The sequence below is a fragment of the Miniopterus natalensis genome, chromosome 11, assembly GCF_054644295.1.
Source record: "Miniopterus natalensis isolate mMinNat1 chromosome 11, mMinNat1.hap1, whole genome shotgun sequence".
Lineage (NCBI taxonomy): Eukaryota > Metazoa > Chordata > Mammalia > Chiroptera > Miniopteridae > Miniopterus > Miniopterus natalensis.
In genome coordinates, this window is record NC_142091.1 from 52,557,482 (window position 1) to 52,580,753 (window position 23,272).

Genomic DNA, 23,272 nt, shown 5'->3' on the forward strand with positions numbered 1-23,272 from the left:
TGGTAGACCCGCTACCTGCATGGCCTCCCCATGGCTTGGTGCTGTGTGTTCCTGCTGGATTGGGCAGACACATGGAGGGCTGATTTTAGAGACAGTACATCTGTTTTAAAGTACTGTACCCTCCATCACCTAGGGAGGGAATGAGTGGAGGCACCAGCGTCTCGTCCCACTCAGCAGTGTCCTTGCCCATGACCCCTTCTCACCGTAGCTGATGGTCTTGAGGCCGATGACTTCAAGCTTTGGAATGCTTTCACGGTCCCTCTGACATAGCTGGTGGGAACGTTCACAGATCTCTCCAGGTCCTGAGTCCCCTGATCATCCAGGTCTTGAGAGAGCATTGTAGGTGTACCTTCTCCTAGTTAGGGAAGGAGGCCTCACCCTGTGTACCGGCCTGGCCACTTTCTCGCCTGCCTTTCTTTTACAGTCGACCATAGTCTGTGAGGATTAAAAAACAAAAACTAGCCCTAAATCCCTACCTTTGTGGAACCTACAGAACTAGGACTTGGACCCAGGTCTGCCTCTTTGCCTTTTAGTGTTTTTCTCCCTCCCTCTTGCCTTCTTTAGAGTTTCATTCAATGATCATTGACATTTCAGATTGGCCATTGTAATGACCAAGATGGTGTTCTATTTCCTTAGCTTCCTCAGTGCTTACAAAATGGAGAGTGATCTTGCTCTGTTAAATTTTGATCTCTGACAACTTGGGAGTCACGGGGAAGGAAAGTAATGAGGATTTAAGGATGGTCCAAGGTGTGAAGTAGAACCACACTGCCCAGTGCAGTGCAGACAGGGCATATCTGTCTTCAGACCTTGACAAGGTAGAAAGTGCAGCTCTGCCTTTCCCTCTTGGGGATGTTACCCTCACAGTCCCAGGTGGAGTAGGCAGGTGCCCCCTCTCTAGCAGGGCTCTGCTTTGCAAGATCAGGCTCCATTCCCGGAGCCTGAAGAGGCAGGGAGGGCCCGTTGGGGGAGATTACTCTGGACATGATGTTCAGAAGCATAAGTGTGGAGGGTGGAGGGTGGGTGAGGGCAGGGCTTCCACCGCTCTGCAGTCACACGAGGTCTCAGAGCAGGCTGGCTGGTGGAGATACAATGATCACCTTCGTCATTTTGGTGGAGACACCGTGTGGGTTAGTGTGCAAACTCTTGGTGCTAATATATGATCCAGCTGAGGTAGGGTAGTTATCCTTTTGAGCAGTCATTTGTTCGTATCAGTCTGGGGGAGAAAACGTGCTGATAAACGGCGCCTACGTGTCCCTCCACCATCTCACAAATCCGTGCGTGGAACTTAGCACTCAGAATTGGTGAGGAGGTTTTAAGTTTTGTTTGCATATGGCTTATGTCCGTTAGGGGGAAAGTTTTCAGTGAGAGTTTTCTTATGCTTGTTGGCCTGTTTGGAAGAAAATATCCTTTCGTGCTGATGGTTGTGTGACCGAGAGGAGCAGGTTTGTATGTGGCCACCAGGCATCTGTTCCCCTGCTCTCGTGGGTGACCCAGCCTCTGCCTTGCAGGCTGCGGTGTAGACCAGTGCTGCGTTTAAGTATGTTGGAATTTGCTGGGTTTTGTTCACAGAATCCCAACAGTGAAAATGATGCCTGTCTTTTCCATTGAACCGATTAAATTTGAGATTACTGTAAGGCCATCAATAACTCCACTCACACAGAGTAATTGAGGGGCTCTGTGTTTTCATACTTGCCTTTTTTTTTTTTTTTTTTTTTTTACAAGAGACACAGGCTCCTGAGAACTCAGTTAACTCAATAGCCCTTTTTACCCAGAAATGGCCCATTAAAAGATGCCTGTTGGGTGGTAACCTCCCCATACGTTTTCTCAATAAAGAGAAAAAGATGGGAAGGGGCGGGGTGGTGGCAGTGGGGCGGGGGGACCTCTCTTGCCTTTAGAGCCTCAGCCTCTCAAAGCCGTCTGGCGCAGACTGTTTAGTTCCGTGTCCCCTGTCCCATTCAGGCCTCTGCGTGTTTTGAAGCTTTCTTTAGCTTTCCCCCGAGCCTTGACGGCAGATCTTTCAATAGGCCAGAGCCCAGCTATGGTTGCTGAATGCCCCATCGGCACAATGCACTGAATGTTAATGGTGCTGGCTGGCCCTAGACGCCTCGCCAGCGGGATGGGGGGCTGCTGCGCAGGCCCAAGCAGCTGCCTCAGACCCAGATGGGGTCCGACTGGCTTCCTAAAGTTGCCTCTTTGCTCTTTTGCAGATCTACACGGACTGGGCCAATCATTATCTAGCCAAATCAGGCCACAAACGTCTCATCAAGGATCTCCAGCAAGATGTGACGGACGGTGTCCTTCTGGCCCAGATCATCCAGGTTGTGGGTAAGAGCAGATTTCGTGCTGGGGATGGATGAGTCACAGTGGAGGCCTGGGAGGGGTCGAGTCGAGCAAGGGGAATGGAACACTATAAACTCTTAAGAGAAATGTGGTATTTCTGTCCCATATGTTGAGAATTTATCTGACTGGTGCTCAGGGAGTGTGGGTATCAGCCCCTTTTTCCTGATAAGATCACCCACATAGCGATCTCATCTTGATCCTCTGAAAAGAAAGACGGGCCAAGGCTGGAGGGAGATGCTGGTGGTTTGGGGAGGGGCTCTGTGCCCCTCTTCTTACCTCCTACTATCTTTCTGGCTCTCTCATTCTCTCACCCATGCCCCTTCTCTGTTGGTACTTTTTTGAGTGGATTACTCTGGAAATATTTCAAAACAAAAGATTTTAAAAAGCAACATGGGATTGGTTTTGTCCTGCCAACTCTAATCGGGTTTCAGAAATTGAAGGATCAGACTCTGTAGAGAGCTGGTTCTGGTTTTCACACTAGGGGAAGGGAACCGGGTGGTGGGATTTTTAATCCTGTGGCCATGTGCTGGGAGGAGAGGGTTCATCCAGGAAGGCACGTGGGAGGAGGCTGGGCTCAGCTTTGCCTTGGGCTTTAAGGGATATGCCCCAGTGGTCCTGCCTGGGAGCTCACAGCAGACTGAGGAGGCAGGAGGTCAATTAAACGCCGTTAGGCTGATTGTTGTCGCTGGCAGCAGCCAACTCATGCCAAGAGATGCCAAGAGAGAAAGCGCAGGGAGAAGACAGAAGCTCCAGCCCCTTGGGCATGTGTTATTGTGGAAAAGTCACTTATCCTTCAAGTATGAGAAGTAGCCTTGTGTAGTTTGTAGCTCTGCTCACATCTGTGGAGATTGTGCCTGAAAACACAGGCAGGTTGGCCCTTAGCTGAAACTTTCGGACTGTGGCTGCCGCTCAAGGAGAGAGAAGCTTCCCTGCTATCCTGAGATTGAGTACTTCAGAATAGCTTCCACTGGTTCTCCTCCTCCTGCTCTCCTTTTCCCTCCCCTCCCTGTGTTAGTTTCTGTTGCTATAAACAAATTGCCACAAACTTAGCAGCTTAAAACAACATGCATTTATTATCTCACAGTTTCTGTGTGGCAGGAGAGCGGGTGTGACTTAGCTGGGCACCCGAGCAAGGTTGTAGTCAAGGTGTCGGCCGGGGTTGAGTTCTCATCTGGAGGCTTGAACAGGGAGGGGGCAGGTTCACTCAGAAGAGCGTTGGTGGAATTTATTTCCTTGCAGTTATAGGAGGTGAGTCCTGATTCCTTGCTGCCTGTTGACTAAAGACCCCTGTCAGCTCCTAGAAGCCTCTCTGCTTTTTGTCATGTGGGTCTCCCAACATGGCAGGTTTGATTGACTTCTTCGGTGTCCGCAAGAGAGGAAGCTTTTTGTTGGGAGAAAGAACCTTATATAATGTAACATCCTATCACTTTTGCCATATCCTGTTGGTTAAAAGTAAGTCCTAGGTCCTGCCACACTAGCAGCAGGAGAGTATTATACGAGGGCTTAAGCTTAAGTGAGGGGATTCTTGGGTCACCTTGAAGTCTGTCTGTCACACTCCTCTTCTTCCTTTTTGTCGCCTTTCTCCTCCCCTTTATCATCACGCCTACCAAGCTCTTTTAGATACTTTTCTTGTTTAATTTCTTCAGCATCTCTATGAAGTGGTCAGTATTCTCTCCATTTTACAGATGTAGAAACTGAGGCCCAGTGAGCCAGTAGCCCGATATCACGTCACTAGTGTGCAAGGGGCATCTAAGCTGGATGAATCTGCCTCCAAAACTTCTGTTCTTTGCTTGGCTACATTACCAGCCCCCGTCTCAATCCAGAGACACTGAACCCGTACAAGGTTCTTCCTTCCTTCCCTGTAGTTCAGTAACCAGGTATGGAGTATTGACGTGGCCAGCATTGTGCTCCTTGCTGGGAATAGAGGCAGCTGTGCAAGGCTTGGAAGGAGTAGCATCTTCTTTGGCAAGGTCCTCGTGGAAGAGATGACTCTCACCTGAGCTGGGTTTGGATCTCTGTCTCAGCAGGGTCACGTCAGGCCCCTGGGCCAACTCTGAGTCTTGGGCTTGCAGTGTTTCTCCCAGGAGCCCTCCATGCTCTCAGCACAGGCACAAGGCAGAAAGTGGGAAAGGATAGCGCCCAGAGCCTTGCTCTCATCCCAGCTCCATCCCGCCCCACTGTGGGGCCTCCAAAGAGTCACTTAACCTCTGCTGCCTCTGTTTCCCCATCTTTAAAATGGGCACTGCCATGCCTGCTTTGTCTGCTTTTGTGGCAGTTTTATGGAGTGCAAGGTTGCTATCAAATATGAAATACGTTTGGAAACTGAAGTGTTCCTAGATAGCACGTGGTAGGCGCTGCCTGGAAAGGTCTGTGGAGAAAAATGATGATCTTCGGCAGCAATGTCACAGTGCATCATGGTAGATTAGTTACGTCTGTCATGGGCCCAGCAGAGGCGAATGGTAACAGTATGTAGTGAATTTACTAAATGTAGTGCTATGGAGATATAAGCTAGCATGATTTTTACTGTTGCTCAAGAGGATGTTTTCCTGAGTCTATTTAGATGACATCAGTCCCCCCAGACAGTTAACCCTCTGGGCCTGGAGCTACTAGAGTAGGACTCCAGAGGCTCAAGCGAGTACCAGTGACCCAGGCTGCCCCTCAAGCCACCAAGCTGCTTTCCTCAGCCCTGCAGGAGGGGCTGGCTCTGGCCAGAGATTCCTAAATAAGGTCAGATGTCAGCACACGAATCTGCACCCCTGACAGCACCGGGCCCACACACCCTGCTCCAGGCCTGCAAGATGGGGAGCTGAGAAGGCAGTTAAACACAGGGGTCTCCTGTGTCACTTTTCCCCGATATTGTCTATCAGCCCATTGAGACCGTTTAATCTTAGAATGTCCTGTGAACACAGATCTCTTGGTGACAGAAGAAGAGGAGCAGCATTTTCTGATCAGGGTGCTGAACTATTGACCAATTGTACTCTTTACTTTTGAGGTCCATGCTTTCCTCTGACATGTCCATTAAAATAAAATAGAAAAAGATATATTTGTATGTGTACATGTACTTAATATATACATGTTATATGTGTATATCTATCTATCTGTCTAAAAATTTCCTGGGATTAGAGCCCTGGTGACTCCCTCTGGTGCTGGACAGAATTCTGGTGGTTCTTTGCCTGGAGATCTCTCCCCCATTCATGAAAAGTCAGTTTCTCTCTGATACCTTTCCTGGCTCCCCCAGGCAGCTGGAGGCACCCTCCTCTGTCATTCCACCGGCTGCTGTACTGGGCCTGGGCCTGAGTCATCTTCCTTTCTGGGTTCATAGCATTTAGCAAGGATTAGGGATGAGAATTTTATCCACTGCAGCCCCTGCTTCTGCAAGTCTGGATCGAATTTTTTCCAACAGATGGCCTGGAGGTTTCTCTTTCTCAGCATTCAGTATTCTTCCGAACATTCTTCTAAGCTGTATGCCACACCCTCCTCCTTTCCAGGATTCTGCTGCAACTCTTAGCTCTAAGTTTTGGAAGTGCCCTTTAAAATCTCCAACTTGATGCATGAATTGCTTATATGAAAGGCAATCAGCAGATTCTGTTAAATATTTACTGTGATGGGCATCTTATTACCTCCTCAGGAAACTAAATCCAACATGGAGAATTGGAATCCTTCAAAAGCTCTTCTTTTATTAGGTCAGAACCGCCCCCTTGGTGGTATCTCCCTACAAGTACTAGTTTTCTCCTCCAGGGCTACAGAAACAGTCTAATCAGAGACAATGAGAGCATCAAAATAGCTGAGGATGGTCATGGATCATAATTATGGAATAAAATATGAACCTATAAGTCTATACTGATAGATAAATATGATACATCAATAGAGCAGAGAGGGCTCCACTGACTGATAAATGTAGAGGAGTCACAACCTTGATGGTAGATTAGTTAAGGCAAGAATTTCTATGGATGCTGAAATCAAGAGAGGGAAGTTTGATGAGGAGCAGACTGTTTGCTTTTTCCCAGAGTGTCTCTCCACTGATTGCTTACTAGTTCCCAGGGGAGATATAATAACCACACAGGAGAGAATCCCCACATCATGACAGGGGGATCAAAATGACATTATTGGGGAGGGACAGACGAATGTCATGTGCTCCCGGTGTCATACCCTAGAGAACACAGTGTCACTGACGCTGAATTCCAGTCAGGGATGGAAAACCTGAAACTAATTGTGAGGAATCTCAGACAGACCCAGATTGTGGAATATTCTATTAAAAACAAAACTGGTCTGTATTGTTCCAAAATGTCAGTGCTGTGAAAGAAAGAAAGGCAGAGGGATCGTTCAAGAATAAAGAGACATGACAACTAAATGCACTATGTGGTCTCCTGAACTGGGGAATAAAATACTATAAAGGACATTTTTGCATCAATTGACAGAATTGGAACATTGGAATTATATCAAGCCTAAATTTTCTGAAAATTTTAAAAAAATACATCTTTATTGACTTAAGAGAGAAGGGAGAGGGAGAGAGAGAGACAGAAACATCAATGATGAGTCACTGATCGGCTGCTCCTGCGTGCCCCCCACCGGAGATCTAGCCGGCAACGGGCGTGCGCCCTGACGGGGAATCGAACCTCCATCTCCTGGGTGCTAGCTCGATGCCCAACTGCTGAGCCACGCCCGGCTGGGCTTTTCTGAAATTTTCGACTCTACTGTTAGATAATATTCTTGTCCTTTGGAAATGCATGCTAAGTATAAAGGGCAAAGGACATGATCTAGGTAGCCTACACTAAAGTGACTCAGAAATTAGTGCGTCCCTATACAGAGAGGGGTGCGAGGGGGGAGAAAATGAGAATGAATGAAGGAATGTAGACAATCTCTGTACTATTCCTGTAACTTTTCTGGAAGTTTGAAGTTATTTCAAAGTAAAAAGTTAAAAAGAACACATCTCAACGAAGGTCCATCAAAATTTGCAGGCAGGGAGACTGTCCCTTTTAAGGGAGAGCCTCTTTCTAGACCCAGGAGGAGTGTCATGCATACTGACTAAGGACCTGTGGTGCTATGAGACCTGGCCCATGATTGGCAGGGACGGGGGGGGGGGGGTAATTTACCTATTAGTAATTTACCTATAAGCCAAACTTGGAGTCAGTTAGGTGGAGTTAGCTAGGTGAAGCAGTCAGGAAGGGCATTCCTGGTAGAGGAAATAGTGTGTAAAACAGCTGGAGCGTAGAGAGCCAGAGGGTCAACAAGGCTTAGTCAGGCAGGGCCACCAGGTACCAGGCAGTGAATTCTGCGCTTTACAAAAGCCAGTGGTCGGAAGAGCTGATTTTTCAGGTTGGGGAGTGACATAATCAGATGTGAACCGAAGGAAAACCTTAAATGCTTTTCACACACACTGCTCCTATCTAAATCGTCACCTATTCCTAACACCCCTGGAGGTGGGCTTCCCAGGTAGTGGGGTTATTTGGGGCCCATATTATTCCATCGTTGCCTCTGCCCTTGAGGCAGAAGTGGACCTTTGCTACTGGCTCTTCGTGTCCTTCCTTTAGTGACTGCAGATTGGGTCTCTCTGTGTTCAACCTCTTATTAGTGTGATTATCTTCTGGACTCGTGAGCTGCCCAAAGTCAGCAGTTGCCAGCCAGCCCATTACGGTGCCCTCTCCATGAGTTAGTAGAGAGGTTTACGAGGCCAGGCCAAACAGCATGAATCAAGAGGAAGACAGGCTCCCTCCTCCTGCGTACATCGCTGTCACTCGGGGAGGGTGCCAGGAGGGACTGGAGTGAGGGAAGGGAAAAAGGGCAGGAGAAAGGGAGGAAAGAGGGCAGAGGGAAGGAGGGAAACAGGATGGACACAGAGGACTGGAGGGAAGGAGGAAGCCAAGACCTAGAGGAAGGGATTTCCTGTCAGAGGTGAAGAGAGCCGATAGCTTATTTTCCATCACCATTTGGGCTGCCTCTGAGCACAACCAAGAAATTCAAACACACAGGAACTGACCTTCTTTCCCTGGATGACATACTGCCGTTGTGTGACCTTGGGTAAGTCATCTGCCTGTCTGCACAGCCCGTTTCTCTCTCTTCCCATTGGTAGGGCTGCCGGCTGCCTTATGCACATGTGAAGATGCCATGTATGGATGCAGGGGTTGGCGAAATGCTCTGAACTTATCAGAGGAGATCTTTGGAAAAGTAATGAGCTTGATGCCACTATTCTTTTTTTATGTGTATATGAGAACTGAGCTCTTTTATTTTTATTTTTTTAAATATGTTTTTATTGATTTCAGAAAGAGGAAGGGAGGGGGAGAGAGATAGAAACATCAATGATGAGAGTTACTGACCGGCTGCCTCCTGTGTGCCCCGTACAGGGGATCGAGCTCGAAACCCAGGCATGTGCCCTGACTGGAAATTGAACCGTGGCTTCCTGGTTCATGCGTTGATGCTGAGCCACTGAGCCACGCCAGCTGGGAGAAGCTGCTATCCTTATTTTAAAAGTGCACTAATGCTTTCCAATTACTAACTTGTTACCTTGTGTGCTGATAAGTTACTGCACTAATGGGCTAAGAATGTATTGAACAGGCTGGAATAAATAATTCCCATTGGCACTTAGGAATGCCAGTTGTAATCACAGTTAAGGACTTTGGGGACAAATGCCTTTGCATCTGGTTATCTGCTTTGGGGCTGTAGCCAAAGACCCCCTACAAGATTTAATGAATTTGGCTTTGAAGACCAAGTTCTTCTTCCTTCTTACTAGCACAATCAGAACTGCTATTGTCACTGTAAGTGTTTATGACAACCATAGACATACTTGAGAATTTAAAGGAGTATTTAAATTACATGAAATTAGAAACTAGGAGGTCCACGACTCACTTTGCATTTTCATTAAGCATTTATTTTGAGTTCAGGCTTAGTCATTTGATTGATCTCTTCCCATGTATCCTTTAGCGTGGTCATATAAATAGGCTCTACTCCACTGGTTTATTTTGAATCTTATAAATGGCAGAATTGGGCTTACAGGAGGCATGATAATTTTAATTCAAGGACCACCTGACTATGGTTTAGGTGACAGACCATGAAAAGGAATTAGAGGAGTAATGAGACCAAGCCATTTGATTTCCTTTATCCAGATGGTATGTAAAGAATCTTTAAAAATGATTCTTAGGATCACGGTTATCCATCCTTCACTTTAATGAGCACTAATGACCTAATGCTGAACTGGGTATTGATCAGAATCCAATGACTTATGACTTTGGCCATCACGAGTATCCAGTTGGAAGATACCTTGAGTGTCATTGACACCCAAAAGCCACAATTTATTCTCCAGTGTGGTATATCAGAATCCAAGGTCAGAGTGCAGGCCTGCCATAGTTTCCCATGGATGAAGGAGTGCCATTCGTCAAGGATCTTTTTTTTTTTTTTAATATATCTTTATTGATTTCAGAAAGAGGGAGAAAGAGAGGTAGAAACATCAATGATGAGAGAGTCATTGATCAGCTGCCTCCTGCAACCCCCCAACTGGGGATTGAGCCTGCAACCCGGGCATGTGCCCTGACTAGGAATCGAACCCGATATCCTGGATCCTAGGCTGATGCTCAACCGCTGAGCCATGCCCGGCCAGGCTGCGGTACCCCTTTTGGGAGTAGGGGAAGCAGGTGGTACAAGAGGCTTTTTAAAATGCCCATCCCGGTGTCCTCTTGAGAAAATGCAATTGGCTCTCCGAAGATCTCCCCAGGTGGGTCAGAAGCCCACCTTACGTTTTTTGTTGTTTTGCAAATTTACTTTTGGCAAATTCTAAAGGCACTGTGGGTTAGGTTGTGTGTGTACCATCCAGACAGTCTCATGGTAATTTGATTTTGAAACAATTTCTTGTCACTAGCTTGCTTGCTTGTTTTCACTTCTCTCTCAAGGTAGAAACACTAGAGGAAAAAATAAGCCCAGCTGAAGAGATGGGGAGCCGCATTTAGATTCAGGTGCTCTAAAATCCTAGAGGCTTGGGACACTGATTCTCTTACCCTTTTCAGACAGTTTTTAATGTCTTTTCTTTTCATGGAAGTTTTAGGCATTGTATTCATGAAAATTTGATGTGATATGTTTTTTGGAATTCCATTTTGCAAGCACTAATGTGCCCTAAGGATATACAAGTGAAAAACAAAACCTACGTGTCTGTCAGGCCCACAGAGTACCTGGGGGAGTCGAGGAAAGGAGTTAGTTGCACAGTAGATGCTTAAGAACGAAACAGAGGTGGGTACAGGACGCTGAGAGACGAAGAGCTGGGTGTGCCTCTCCCTCCTGGGGTGGGACATGGGGCGAAAGGACGTGGAATCAGGGAGGAAGCTTATAAAAGGCTTCACAGAGTAAGCATATTCTTAGTTCCTTTTTATGGAATTCTGCTGAGTTTCTGGGCTTAACTCAGATGGAGACATCAAAAAGGAAATTTTTATTTTATATATTTGACATAGATGATAAGACAATATATTGTTGGGGTAGTGATAGCTACCATTTATAGAACACACTGTGTGCTAAGCATTTTACTGGTATCATATCATCTATTTCTCGTAGCCCCTCCTATGAAGTAGGTAGTGTTAGCTGCATCTCATAGATGTGGAAACTTTGGCCCAGAGAGGTTAAGTGACATGGCTAAGGTCACACAGCTAAGAAGCTGTAGAGCTGGGATTTAAACTGGGATATCTTTGCCCCCAGAGCCAGTGTCCTGACCTCTACATGCACTGCCTTTTTTGTGCAGCTGCCGTCACAAACTGCCCCCCTCCACAGATACTCTGGGCTGCGTCTTGCGGGGGTCCTCCATGCTTCCCGACGAGAGGCTGGGCCTTTCTTCCCTGTTATTGGTATTTGATTTCCACTTAATTCATTGCACCCTCTTGCTTTCACTTTTCTTAGTAGTTAAGAGCTATTATGACTTCAAGACTATCTCAGATCTAATTTGGACTTACTATGTGGCCTTGGGTGAGCCATTTTTAAGTCTCACTCATTTTCCCTGTTTGCCACCACTTGGGAACGGGATTATTAGTAATCCTACTAGTATAAAGCAATGCTAGTATTTCTGGTGAAATGTTATCATCTGTAGCTTTTGTGCCCTGGAGCGAGGTCTCAGCTGGACTGATCCACTCTGAACGAGCCCATCTTTTGGGGGGAGGTTGCGCTTGTCTATCTAAGAGCCTAAAGCACGCTCACAGCTCAGCCCGTTTCCCTGTCTTCAACATTTCTGATGCCCATCCTTCCAAGACTGTCGTCAATGCAGTTGTCTCTGCTTTAGATGATGACGACCTTGCCCCAGCTGTCCCTGGAGGACAGTGGCTCGATGAGTAAGTCCTAAAGCTTGCTAGATGCGTCTCAGCATTTCACATGCCTGTGCTGATTGGACAGACCCCGTCTGGGCCTTAGGACTTGGTTGGTCTCAAGGGTCCTGAGCATCACAACTCGAAGTGTCTGCAGTGGTGATTTATTTTTCTGATTTGTGTTTCCTTTTTCAGCAAATGAAAAGATTGAAGACATCAATGGCTGTCCGAAGAACAGATCGCAAATGGTAAGTGGTTCACGGGTAGAGGGTGTTTGTGTCATGTTAACCCTGCCTTTAAGTGATATTGACCATTGTGAAAACATTTACACCATAACTTTTATTCTAGGGGATTATATTAATAAACTAACAGCCATTTCCAAGTAGCCATGGTCTGCTTTTCTGACATTTGTTGGCATTTACTGAAAAATGACTATGACTTTTATATAGACTATGAGACAGCGACAATGAAATATGGTGCTTGCTCTTAGAAACAAGTTATGCAGAACTGGTGCAAACATACGCCTGCTTAGAACTTGGACTGTTGGGACTTGTTCTGCTTCCTCAAAGACCCACAGCAGTTTCTGTCTGAGGCACAGATGAAGTGATGGTATCTCACTATCAGAATTGGGGGCATGTGATCTGATTTCCTTTAAAGGTTAGAATGATGTGAAATCAGAACTGTGACGGGAAATGGGAAATGAATTATATCCAGATCATTCTCGATGTAACCTTGACAAGTGATATTCCCTCTGCTGTGATGTGCTTGCTTAGCTCTGTTATTAAAGCTTCTTTTTTTTAAAAAAGAATCTTCTAAAATCTATTCTTTGCTTGTTGCATGTTCTACATATAACCATTGAATTAAAATTCATGATCATTGTTGAGTTGAGAAAACATTAAATTGTGATGCTCTGAGTGCTTAGCTTTTCCCTTCAAAATGCTTTGAAACATGGATATTTATACTAAAAATGTATATTATCAGTGTCTGTTAAGATGATGCTGATACCTGTTTAAAATATGAAGGTAGCAACTTAAGGACCACTTTTTCTCTCTCTGGAGACATTAATTTGCTTCCAGAAATCTAAAAAAAGGGGATAATTTGTTTTTCTAACCTCACCTCAGTTCAGTTGAGTAGGCACAATTTGATAGTCTCTTTCCAGAATGCACCACATTGACTGGCATTCCTTGGGTGCAGTGTCCGATTTTCTGAATTGTTATCCCAGTGAGTTGGACAGGTAGCCTTTGTAGTCAACTCTTTTCTTATGCATACAACTTTTTTTATAAAGAGGGTGGGTGCGTGCATGTGTGTGTATGGTGGAGGGAAGTCATTTTTCAGGGTACATTCTGAAGCAAGTCTCTGTTTTATTGTTCCTCTGGGGATTGTTTCTTTTCATTTGATCCAGAGAGCAACCATGGATCCAGAAAAGTCCCCATGCAGACAGCTCATGGCTGCTTTGACTTTTGGAAAAGCTTGGCTGCTATTTTTGCTCGAGCTACTGCAGCTGTCTAGTGTATTAATAATTGAGACAATTTGGATGATAGAAGACTTAATTTTAGTGCAGGCATTTTACTCATGCAGTTATATCTTCACGTGAAAATGCAGTACTTCCTCCTGGGATGGATATCAGTTCATGTGCCTAGCCCATGCTGATGCATGTGTAGAACTGACATTTGAAGGTAGGGAACCTTTTATTCTATTTGGAACATTTGTATCTTCCCCACCTTCCTTTGGAGGTGTCTGTTGTTAAAGTCTGCTTTCAAACTTATAAGACTCTCACCTCAGTTTCTTCTGTGCAAATTCAGTTCTATGTGTAAATATCTTACTTATAAATATTACCATAGTAGCAGTACAATTTTGTGGTTTCCCTATAACTCTTTCAGCTGTGGAAGTACGGATTGTTGTTTTTTTTTATGGACTTTTTTTTTAGAACACAAGGATATAAAAATCCTATAATTGCCTGTGATAATTAGTTCCAGCTTAGGGGCAGGGAGGCAGGCATGGTCTGGTGGTAAATGTAGCAGAGAATAGTTCAGCTACAGGATGTGAGGCCAGGAAGACGTAAGAGCCTCTGCCACAGTGATTCCACTCTGTAGGAAATGAGAAAGATGATGAAGACAACAGGGCTATTGTCCTGTCCCCTGTATTACAAAACAGTGATAGATTCATAAGGGAGGACTGGCCTGGGGCACACGGGAAGTTCTTATAGACAAGCCCGGGTGGTGTTCTTGCTAATCGGACGCCCGAGTGTGTGTGCGTGTGAGCATATGGAGGGAAGCATTTCTACCCATGGCGATGTAGCAAAGTGGATGGACCACCCTTTCTAGATTCCTAGGTTAACTTAGACCTTATTTAGGGTGGCTGATGGTAGAGATTTGTGGCTGTTCTCTGAATGTTGCTTGTTTGGAGGAGACCAGAGGAGAAGGTAGGTGGAGAGCATCATGTTGATAAAAGGAAGATGACCCGCAGTGAGTTGAGAAATTGGGGGATGTACCTGTTGGGAGGGTAACTGTCAGTCCCTTGAAAATAATCCACATGGAGTTCATGTGCTCACTCCCTAAGAAAACGGAGCATCTTCAGGGGCCTTTAATAATGGAGCCAAAGAAAAGCAATTTCATCTCAGAGCAGGAGGAATGAGTGTTACCCCAGTTTTCGAGGGACCAATTCATTTCATCAGCCTGTCAGTGGGTAGGAAGGGGAGCTTAGATTTTGTGGGGAGGAGGCCAAGCCTTCACCTCTTACTCCCGCCCTCCCACTCAGCCCCCTCCTCCCGACCCACCCGCAGCCTCAGAGCCCCAGCCCCTGCTCTCACTCCTGCGCTGCAGGCTCTGCTCCAGGTCCTGCTCCCTCCCAGAGGACGGGGAAGTGAACGCAGATACTTGCGGCATACGGACTGGAGGATTCCGGGGGCACTGGTGCACAGACATGGGCATGGCATTGCACACTTGGAGCCAGTTGGCCAACATTCACAGAGTGCCAACTAATGCCAGGCACTGGGCTAGGCCAAGTGAACGAGATGCGATTCCTGCCCTCAAGGAACCCAGAGATGAGTAGGTAGGAGACCGGAGAACAACCAGCACAGCGGCCGGTGCAGCTGCTCCCGCAGACACCTGTGCGGGGCCCCGCAGGGTGCATTGCACCGCGGGCCAGGGGAGGCTCTAGAATAACTTCTAGGGTGAGTCTCAGAAGGCAAGAGGGCTCGCCACAGGGGCGTGATGAGTGGGTGAGGATTCCCCTTTCTGGAGAATGTTTACCTGATGGTGTCACAGACCCTGCTGAGGAAGGTTTTGCAAGATTTGTTCATTGGTCCTCCCCAAGTGCTATAAACTGTGCCTGGTAAGGGTCTTCCAGCCTCTCAGCAACACTGACACTCTGCCGCGTGGTGTTCAAGGTGAGGGCTGGGGCATGGAATTGTCCAGAGTACAGCAGACCCCACGGGCACGGTGGTCTTTTTGGACCCAGGACAAGTCGTCTGCATTCCTTATCACTCCCCAGATGGCTACAGCCCACAGAGCTCCCCCCGTTGGACCCAGGAGCAAAGTTTCCAAAAGGAAAATCACCATGGTCATCAACTCCTGTGGGTGGAAGCTGAACGGTGGGATCTGGAAAATGAAAACGCTACCTGGTGGGAAATGGTGGTTTAATATTTTTAACATCAGCACTAATGTGCCTCCACACAGTGCTTTCAGGTTTACCATGACTTCACACTCGTGAGCCCATTGGGTCCTCCCGACTGCTGTGGCCGGCATGGCACTCCCCACTTTGGGGTGAGAAGATCGGAATGCTGGGTGGCAGAGGGCTGTCTCCAGGGAGAGGTAGAGCTACGATCATCGGCGTCTGTAACTCTCGGCGCCCATCTCTCAGCCCTCATAAAATAGGACTGTGACCCTGACAGAGCAGTGGCAGGGACTTCCCTTTCCCCAGCAGGCTTGTTCTCAGCCTATGTGTGAGTCCTTTGCCCTGTTTCAGTCTGACCTAGATGCTTCGGGGGCCAAATCCTTGGAGATGGAGCTGTAGAAACAACACTCCCCTCTCCTGCCCTCTCTCCCCCTCCAAAGCAGTCTATTTGGCCCTTAAATAAGTTTGTGTGTGCGTCAGAGCTGGTTAAATGTTTTGTCTGTTTAGCGTTGCCATGGCAACCCAGGGGCATCTTTTTGGCTTTCAAGTGGTGTGTTCAGCAGAGTTATGTGTTACTTTGGAAGGAGAAACATTGCTTGGAGCTTAGCCAGCGGGCGCTGGGGCAGCCACTGCCTTGCTCCCTGAACCCACTGAGCTGCAGGACATTGAATACTCACTGTGGGCCTAGGGATGGCCACTGTAGGGAGTGCTTCTCTTTTTAAATCATTATTATTTTAAGTGGCTTGGCTTTCTGCTGTTGATTAGGAGAGGTGCAACGTTAGCAAGACCTGCCAGCCCTTTCAGTGGAAAGCCCCAGGCCTGTTTTCCCCTCTGGCTGGCTGACCTCAGGCCTGGGGTCATCTGGGCCTCCCAGCACTGCCTGCCTGCTTCCTCCTGGGCTCTCAGGGAGTCCTCCTGCCTCCTTCCCTTGCTGCATCCAGACTGGGGGCCAGCCTGGGCTTGAGACCCAGACAGGCCAAGTTTGAGTTCCTTCTCTGCTAGTCTGTGGCCTTGAGCTAATTATTTAACCTTTTGAAGCCTCTATTTCCTGTTCTAGAAAGTAGGGTTGATAATAATACCTACCTCATAAAGGTTTTGTGAGGACTAATGAGGCAATGGAAGTGATAATAATGGGTAATAATATTTACAGCTATAAAATATAACTAAAGCCTCTAGAGTGTTTGCTGTGTGAACATGGTAAGTGCTTTACAAATACCCTCTTCCCTTCCCCCTGCCTCTTCCCTTCCCCACTGCCACAGGTGCCCCTGAAGCCCCTTTCAGAAAGCCAGCACCAGGTAAGACACAGTGCAATGAAGCCTAGAAAGAGCATAGATGCACCAGCCCCCAGACCTGGGCATCAGGTCCCAGTGCTGCTCCTGGATCCAGCCCTCCTTTCTCTGGTCCAGAGTCTCCTCTGTGAAAAGACAGACTAGGTTTTCTGTTTTACCTCTGACCTCTGGGAGCTGTAAAACATCAAAGCTAAGACCATGGGTTCTGAAGGCTGGCTCCTTGTGACCTGAGGCATGTTCCTTAGGTTCTCAGGGGACCAGTTTCCATGACAGGAGTAGTAATAGTACCTGCCTCGTGGGTTGTTGTAAGGCTTACATGAGATAACCAATGTGAAGTGTGCTTGTACACTGTGGGCACAGAGGGAACACTCAGTAAATGTGAGCTCCTGATGGGATGACAAATTTTCAGGATACCTACTTATTTTCAAAGAAATTGACATTTCAAGAGTAGCCAGCCTCACCTTTGAGTGGGGGCTTATGAGACACTGTGGCCCTGGATAATCCATTTGATCTCTCAGCACCTCTTCCCTCCACCCTCACCCCTGGGGATTGTAAGAAATAACATCTTGCAGGGCTACTCTGAGGCTTCAGTGAGAGAACATACATTTGCTGAGCACTCAGAATGCATGGGACATGTTAAGAGCTTCACCCAGTTATTGTCTGTATTTTGCACATGGAGACTGAGGCTTTAGAAGGTTATATTTTGCCCCAGATTACTTATCTAGAAGGCACAGTTGGAGCTCGAGCCCAAGTCTCTCTAGCTTAAGAGTATGTGGTGTTCACTGTGTGACAGAGAAAGGGCAAAATAAGAATAGTCTTCACCTCACCAATCCCTGCCTTCCTTAGTTTTCATTTGTGGATACGGCAGAATCAACTGGGTTTAGCCAGGAGTTAGCAAGAAGGAGGGAAATTATTTCTGGAAAGGGCCTGAGTTGACCTGTTGATAGGAACTCAAGAAAAATGGGCAGGTGGCCCTGAGCAAAAGGCAGCCTGTTGGGATGGCCTTGGCGCCAGGTACTTCTGACTATTCTCCGCAGAGCTTCCTGGGCCAAGGGAAGGCCATCTGCAACAGGATCGGGTTTCTAGGCCCAGTGACCTTGAGCCCTCCCAACAGCTGCCAGAAAGCCTGCCACATGCTTGGGGAGTGTCAGAGATCCTTGGGCAGCTGAGGTGCTTCTGCCCTGGGCCCCTAGGCCTATTTTTACATGGCCCTAAGGGCGCACATATGTTACAGATCCAAGAAGGCATGAAGAAAAGTCCACAGGCCACTTTGAATTTAAAGCAGAGTGAGAAGCATCCAAGAACAAGATCAGCAGGAAGCATCTGTTACTACCTACTCAAGGTGGTACATCCACTGTCACTGCCTTTCAAAGATGGTGACGACCTCCATGCCTGTCTCTCTGCCTCTCTGGTCACACCTCTGTTTCACACCATCATTGACTCTTCATTTCCTTCTCCAAATGCTTGAGCATACAAGAGAAGGAAGGGCATTCATGACCAGTTACCATCATCTCTTGCCACTGGGCCACTCACATTCTATACCCCAGACGTACTAGAGCTTGAGGTGCTCCAAGGGAGCCGTGTGAGCTCATGCCTTTCTACTTTGCTGCATGCTGTCCAGTCTTCCAGGAAGACGTGGCGATTGTCCCACCTAGGTATTGTAACCTTTAATATTCAGATAAGTTGTTACTTCAAGTAGTTGAGATATTTAGGTACCCTGTTGTCTTTTGTGTGGCCGAGTGTCCTGTGCCTGCATTTCTCATAACACATTCTCTTGTGGTTGTTGACTTACATTCTTGAAGAAGATACTGTGTCTTTCCTAAATAAGCACTATGGCTTGCTTGACTGACATATAGTAGGTATTTAATACATGTTGGATGGATGGATGGATGGATGGATGGATGGATGGATGGATGGATGGATGGATGGAAAGACCAAGGAGGGAGCTGGCCCTCCTGCTGTGGAGCCTACGGTCATTGCCTTTGTCCCCAGTTCTGTCCTTGTTTTTATATAATAATAATAATAATAATAATAGCAAACACTTATTGTATACACTTATAGCTGGGCATTGTTTTAGACATTTTACCTGCATTAACTGACTTTGTCTCTATGAAACCATTATTATTCCCATTTCACAGATGAGGAAACTGAGACAGAGATAGGTTGAGTAACTTGCCTGAGGTCACACAGCTAATAAGTTACAAGCCAGGGTTTGAACCCTGAAAGCCTGGCTCTAGAGTCCATTCCCTTAACTGTTATGCTACTCTACCTATAAGGAAATCAATGGAAAAACGGGAAAATGCCAACTGTGATGTGGAGATACAAAAATTACATTTGTTACCCCCTCATATAGGGTATGGGCAAAGCCTTGGGATGATTCATTGTATCATGGGAGGAGATTTGGGATGAAAAATAAGCATGGACCCAGATCTGGGTCTCACGCACTGGGCATGCGTGCTAGGGATAATGGAAGCTGCCTCCTAGGGTTGTTCGAGGGATGAATGGGAGGGAGATGGCGTAAAAAGCGCCTGGCATCATCCTTACTCACGATGAGTGTCCTTCCCATGGCTGTTCCCTTTCCCACTTACAAGGCACATATACACTAACTACTGACTTGTGCATTAGAAGGTTTTTTCATACTCAGAAAATATGCATTCAGTGGGGTAAGCTGCACTCCCACCTCCAGGATGTTTGCCTCCTAATCCCTGCAGGAACCTGTGAATGTACTTTACATGATAACAGACTTTGAAGGTGTAATTAAGGATTTTGAAATGGGAAGATTGCCCTTGATTGTCTAGGTGGGCCCAATGTGATCACAAAGAGAGAAGATGTGATTATGGAAGCAGAGTCAGAAAAAGAGAGGTTGGGAGAATGCTCTTCTGCTGGCTTTGAAGATAAAGAGCCGCAAGCCAAGGATGCAGGTGGCCTCTGCAAACATTCCCCGGAGCCTCCAAAATGGATGCGGTCTGCCGACTCCTGATGCCAGCCCGGTGAAACTGATTTTGGGCCTCTCGCCTCCAAAACTGTTTGTGGCATTTTGTTACAGCAGCAGTAGGAAACTCATAGCTCTGGGGTTCAAGCAAAGTTACTCTTACTGTATTAGATGGGAAGCTGTTTGGGTCGATAGCAGAGGCTCACCTGGCTGCTGTGAGGACCTTGGGTTCTGAGCTGACTGCAGCTTGTCTCCATCGTTCGAACCCTTCAGAAGGGAGCTTCTGACATGTGTGCTGAGCAGGGTGTTGGAGGGCAGCGCCGGGAGGAAGAGGCCCGCGCTTAGTTTCCAGCGTGGCCTGTATTGTGGGCCACTGAGCCCGCAGGTGAGTGGCAAGTGCCATTTCATCTGGTAGTTAGAAGTGAGTGCCAGGGATTCCTGACCTCTTTGATGCAAATGTAAGCTCACAAGTAGGCACTATCTTTCCTAAGAATGTGTATTTATCTTGCAATTAATATGACATTTGAGCAAATTTTGTGAGAGTTTATCATATTTTATATACTATTTAATAATATCCAACTTTTGTAATATATAAGTGATTTTTAATCTCTTTTAGTTCAATAAAAATTTCCATATTCCAAGCACCTGGGGCTAGGTACATGGAAGTGCTCAGCTAATGCTTCTTATATGAATGAGTGAAACAATTAACCTTCCAACTACCCAAGAGCTTCCTACAGATTAGAGGTGATGGTACATATCAAATTTTAATGTCAAATACACTATATACTTTTTAAATGCTTTAAAGAAACTTGAGTCATCCTAAGCCAAGAAATTCTCTCAAATCCAGTCTCTTTTCTCACAATTTTATATTTTAACTTAGTCACAAAGGTTTATGGAAAAGACACCAAAATAACATTATTTTCAGTAATAAATGAAGTAGTGTTTGGTTTGGCAAAGCCTCCTCTGGCTATGCTTCTCCACCTTTAGTGTGGAGAGCTTGTGAGAACAGGTTGCTGGGTCCCACCTGATTCAGTACGTCTGGGGAGGAGCTGGAGAATTTGCATTTTTAGCAAGCTCTTGAGTGATGCTGACGCTGCTGGTCTGGTGACCACATTTTGCCAATGTTGTCTTAGAGCCAAGTAAAAAAGCCTCTTTTGAAATATGCATGTGTAAGCATGCATTTCAACTTACGTTAGTTTGCAAAGTTGTTTAAAATTTTTTAATTTAACAAGATCACTAAGGAGTTTATTTAAATTTAACTAAATATTTTGAATGAGCTGTTCAGTTGCTTTTTTGGAAAGGTTAAGATGCTTTAGACATCCTCTTGTCTGAGAACTATAGTGAGTTCTAAGTTGGTAGGATCTGAATTGTGCATGTGTAGTGGTCTCAGAATTTGCATCTGTCTTCTCTACCTCTTCCAGCTCACTTAGCCTCTGTGACCCTTGGTTTCCTCCATTGAGAAACCGAAGTGATAATCCTTAGCACTGCCTGTATCCCACTAGGCATTAACTTCTCTGAGGGTGGGTTCACATTGGTCCACCTGCCCATGCTGCCTGGCACCTGGTAGATGCTCGGTGAATATTACTGAAGAAATTCCCATCACACCTACCTTGGGACTGAGGTGTTGTGAGTGGCAACATGTGCTCAATAAGGTTAAAGAACTTAGCAAATGTGAGGTTGGGCAGGAGGAAAAATAGCTACAAATCTTCTTGAGCTGAAAGAGAAATTGGATGGTGATTTACAACCATGTAGATTGTGGTTTAATATCTAAGCCATCTGGGCCTCATGCTGGGATCCACCTCCCTGCATATGTCTTCATGGAGTTCTTACATTTCAGTCTAGCATCAAAGGGGTATCTTCTGTATGTGCGTTTGTTTTTTTATTTTTTATTTTTCATGAAACCAGAATTAGCAACGGATTCCTGTTTGCACTTTGTTAAGGCACAGTTAGCCTATGGCGCCTGCGTGTTGGAAACTGGTCAGTAGATGAATGTGTGAGCCAGTGTGCTCACTTAAGCAAAAGGTTGACAGTGGTGGCCAACAAGCTTTTCAGGTCCCAGAAGACTTTTTAAAACAAAACAAAAACTGAACAGATGCCAATAGTTAGATGAAAATCCATATCCCTCATAAAAATAGATCTTCCAGCTTTCTAAAGAAAAGATCTGATAATCTGGTAATGCTGGGTTGTCACTCCCCAGGCAAAAGTTGGTGAAAACTGGGTAGCAGCTGCCCCTTTAGGTAGATGGGGTGCATTTCTCATGCTCCCCACCATTTCCTATTGTCTTATACCCTTCCTGTTTTAGTCATTTGTTACCTGCCTGCCCCTTGCACACATTTGAGGTTTTTCAGCCCCAAAATATTGTATTTTTATAAGTATCATGAACTTCCTTAGAAATCCTAACGCTGTCATGGTGGTTGGAAAGATATGTTTTGGGAACATTTTGCCTTTGAAATAATGCCTACAAGTGTTTATATTGCTTTAAATATTACCTCCGACACCTCAAGAATTAAAACACTGTAAAAGAACATAAATATCTTACACAAAACATGTCCAAAAGCATGTGGGAGAAGTGACTCCTTCCTCTGTGAAGTGTCCTTTGTCTTCTAATGTAAAGATTGGATTTGGTTTGGATGGACTGGTTACTTGCCTTGTCACACTGCTGAAAGACAAGGGCAGGGAAAGTGACCAAATGGCAGCTATTTTTCTCTTCTTTGGCATTAGCAAAGCTCTTGCTCTTTAGTTGTTAATTCCCCATGTTTACAGCTTTAAAACGTTTTCCATTAAGTGTTCAAATTCCAGTTCTGCCATTTAACAACTGCAATTTTAGGAAGGTACTCTGTTCCTCCATTTCCCCATCTGGTGAAAATGAACTGAAATAAGAATGTATGGAAAATGATTTAGTCCAGTGCTTCATGTTTTTAAGAGTGCAAATACTCTTTTCTTGTGAGGCCTCTATAAGGCTTTCAAGAAGAGAATCCGTATGCCCCTTTTACTGACAGGAAAACCGAGGCTCAGGGGAGTTAAGTACCTTGCCCAAAGATAGCCAGGAAGCCCTGAAAAAGCCACGGTGCCCAGACTTTATCTCTGGCTTGGTGAAATCCTTAATTTCCCTCTCCCCCATTAAAATTTCCTAATCACAGTGCCAAAGATAACACTTTGACATGAGTTGGCTTTTCCTGTGGAGTAGATTTGGTGGGTGAGAGGGATTCCCGCATTGGCATGAATGTGGTAGAAGTCATGTAGAGTTGGATGGGGTGGCAGAACCAGACCCAAATCTCACCTTTTTCCTCACACTTTCCCCTGACGGAGCAGGAAGGCAGGGGGAGAAAGGCATGCATCCCGGGTTTCCTGCACTGCTGTAAGGGTAACCTGCTACCTTTCGTGGAGGTTTTGAGATGAATCAACTTGGAATTAAACCTTCCCCGGGCCCCATCTGCTTCTCTAAGGTGATTGTGCAAAAGAAACCCCTAGCTGAAGCTAAAGCAAAGGACCTGTAGAGGTTAGCCTGCGGAGGGAGGGTTTCTTTTTTTAAATTTTTTTTTAAATCCTCACCCAAGGATATGTTTTTACTGATTATCAGAGAGAGAGAGAAAGAAAGAGAGAGAGAAACATTTACTGGTTGACTTCCATATGCACCCCGACCAGGGATTGAACCTGCAAGCTTTTGGTTACAGGATGACTCTCCAACCAACTGAGTCACTCGGCCAGGGCAGTGGGGTGTTTCTCCTGACTTGATCTTTCCTTCTATATGTCATCATCAGGCTTGTGAGACTCCTTAGAGAGAGACTTACAGAGATTTTCCTCTGAGTTTCAGAATTTACTGATGC

At 46.0% G+C, this 23,272-nt stretch overlaps 1 protein-coding gene across 1 annotated transcript in view; it reads left to right on the plus strand.

Annotated features, from left to right (window-relative positions):
- NAV2 (neuron navigator 2) overlaps positions 1 to 23,272 on the plus strand; it is a 341,354-nt gene that overhangs the window by 110,898 nt on the left and 207,184 nt on the right. Inside the window, exons 2-3 of the mRNA XM_087821777.1 lie at positions 2,208 to 2,325; positions 11,805 to 11,857. Of these exons, the coding sequence (XP_087677903.1) occupies positions 2,208 to 2,325; positions 11,805 to 11,857 (171 nt within the window). The remainder of the gene's footprint in view (positions 1 to 2,207; positions 2,326 to 11,804; positions 11,858 to 23,272) is intronic.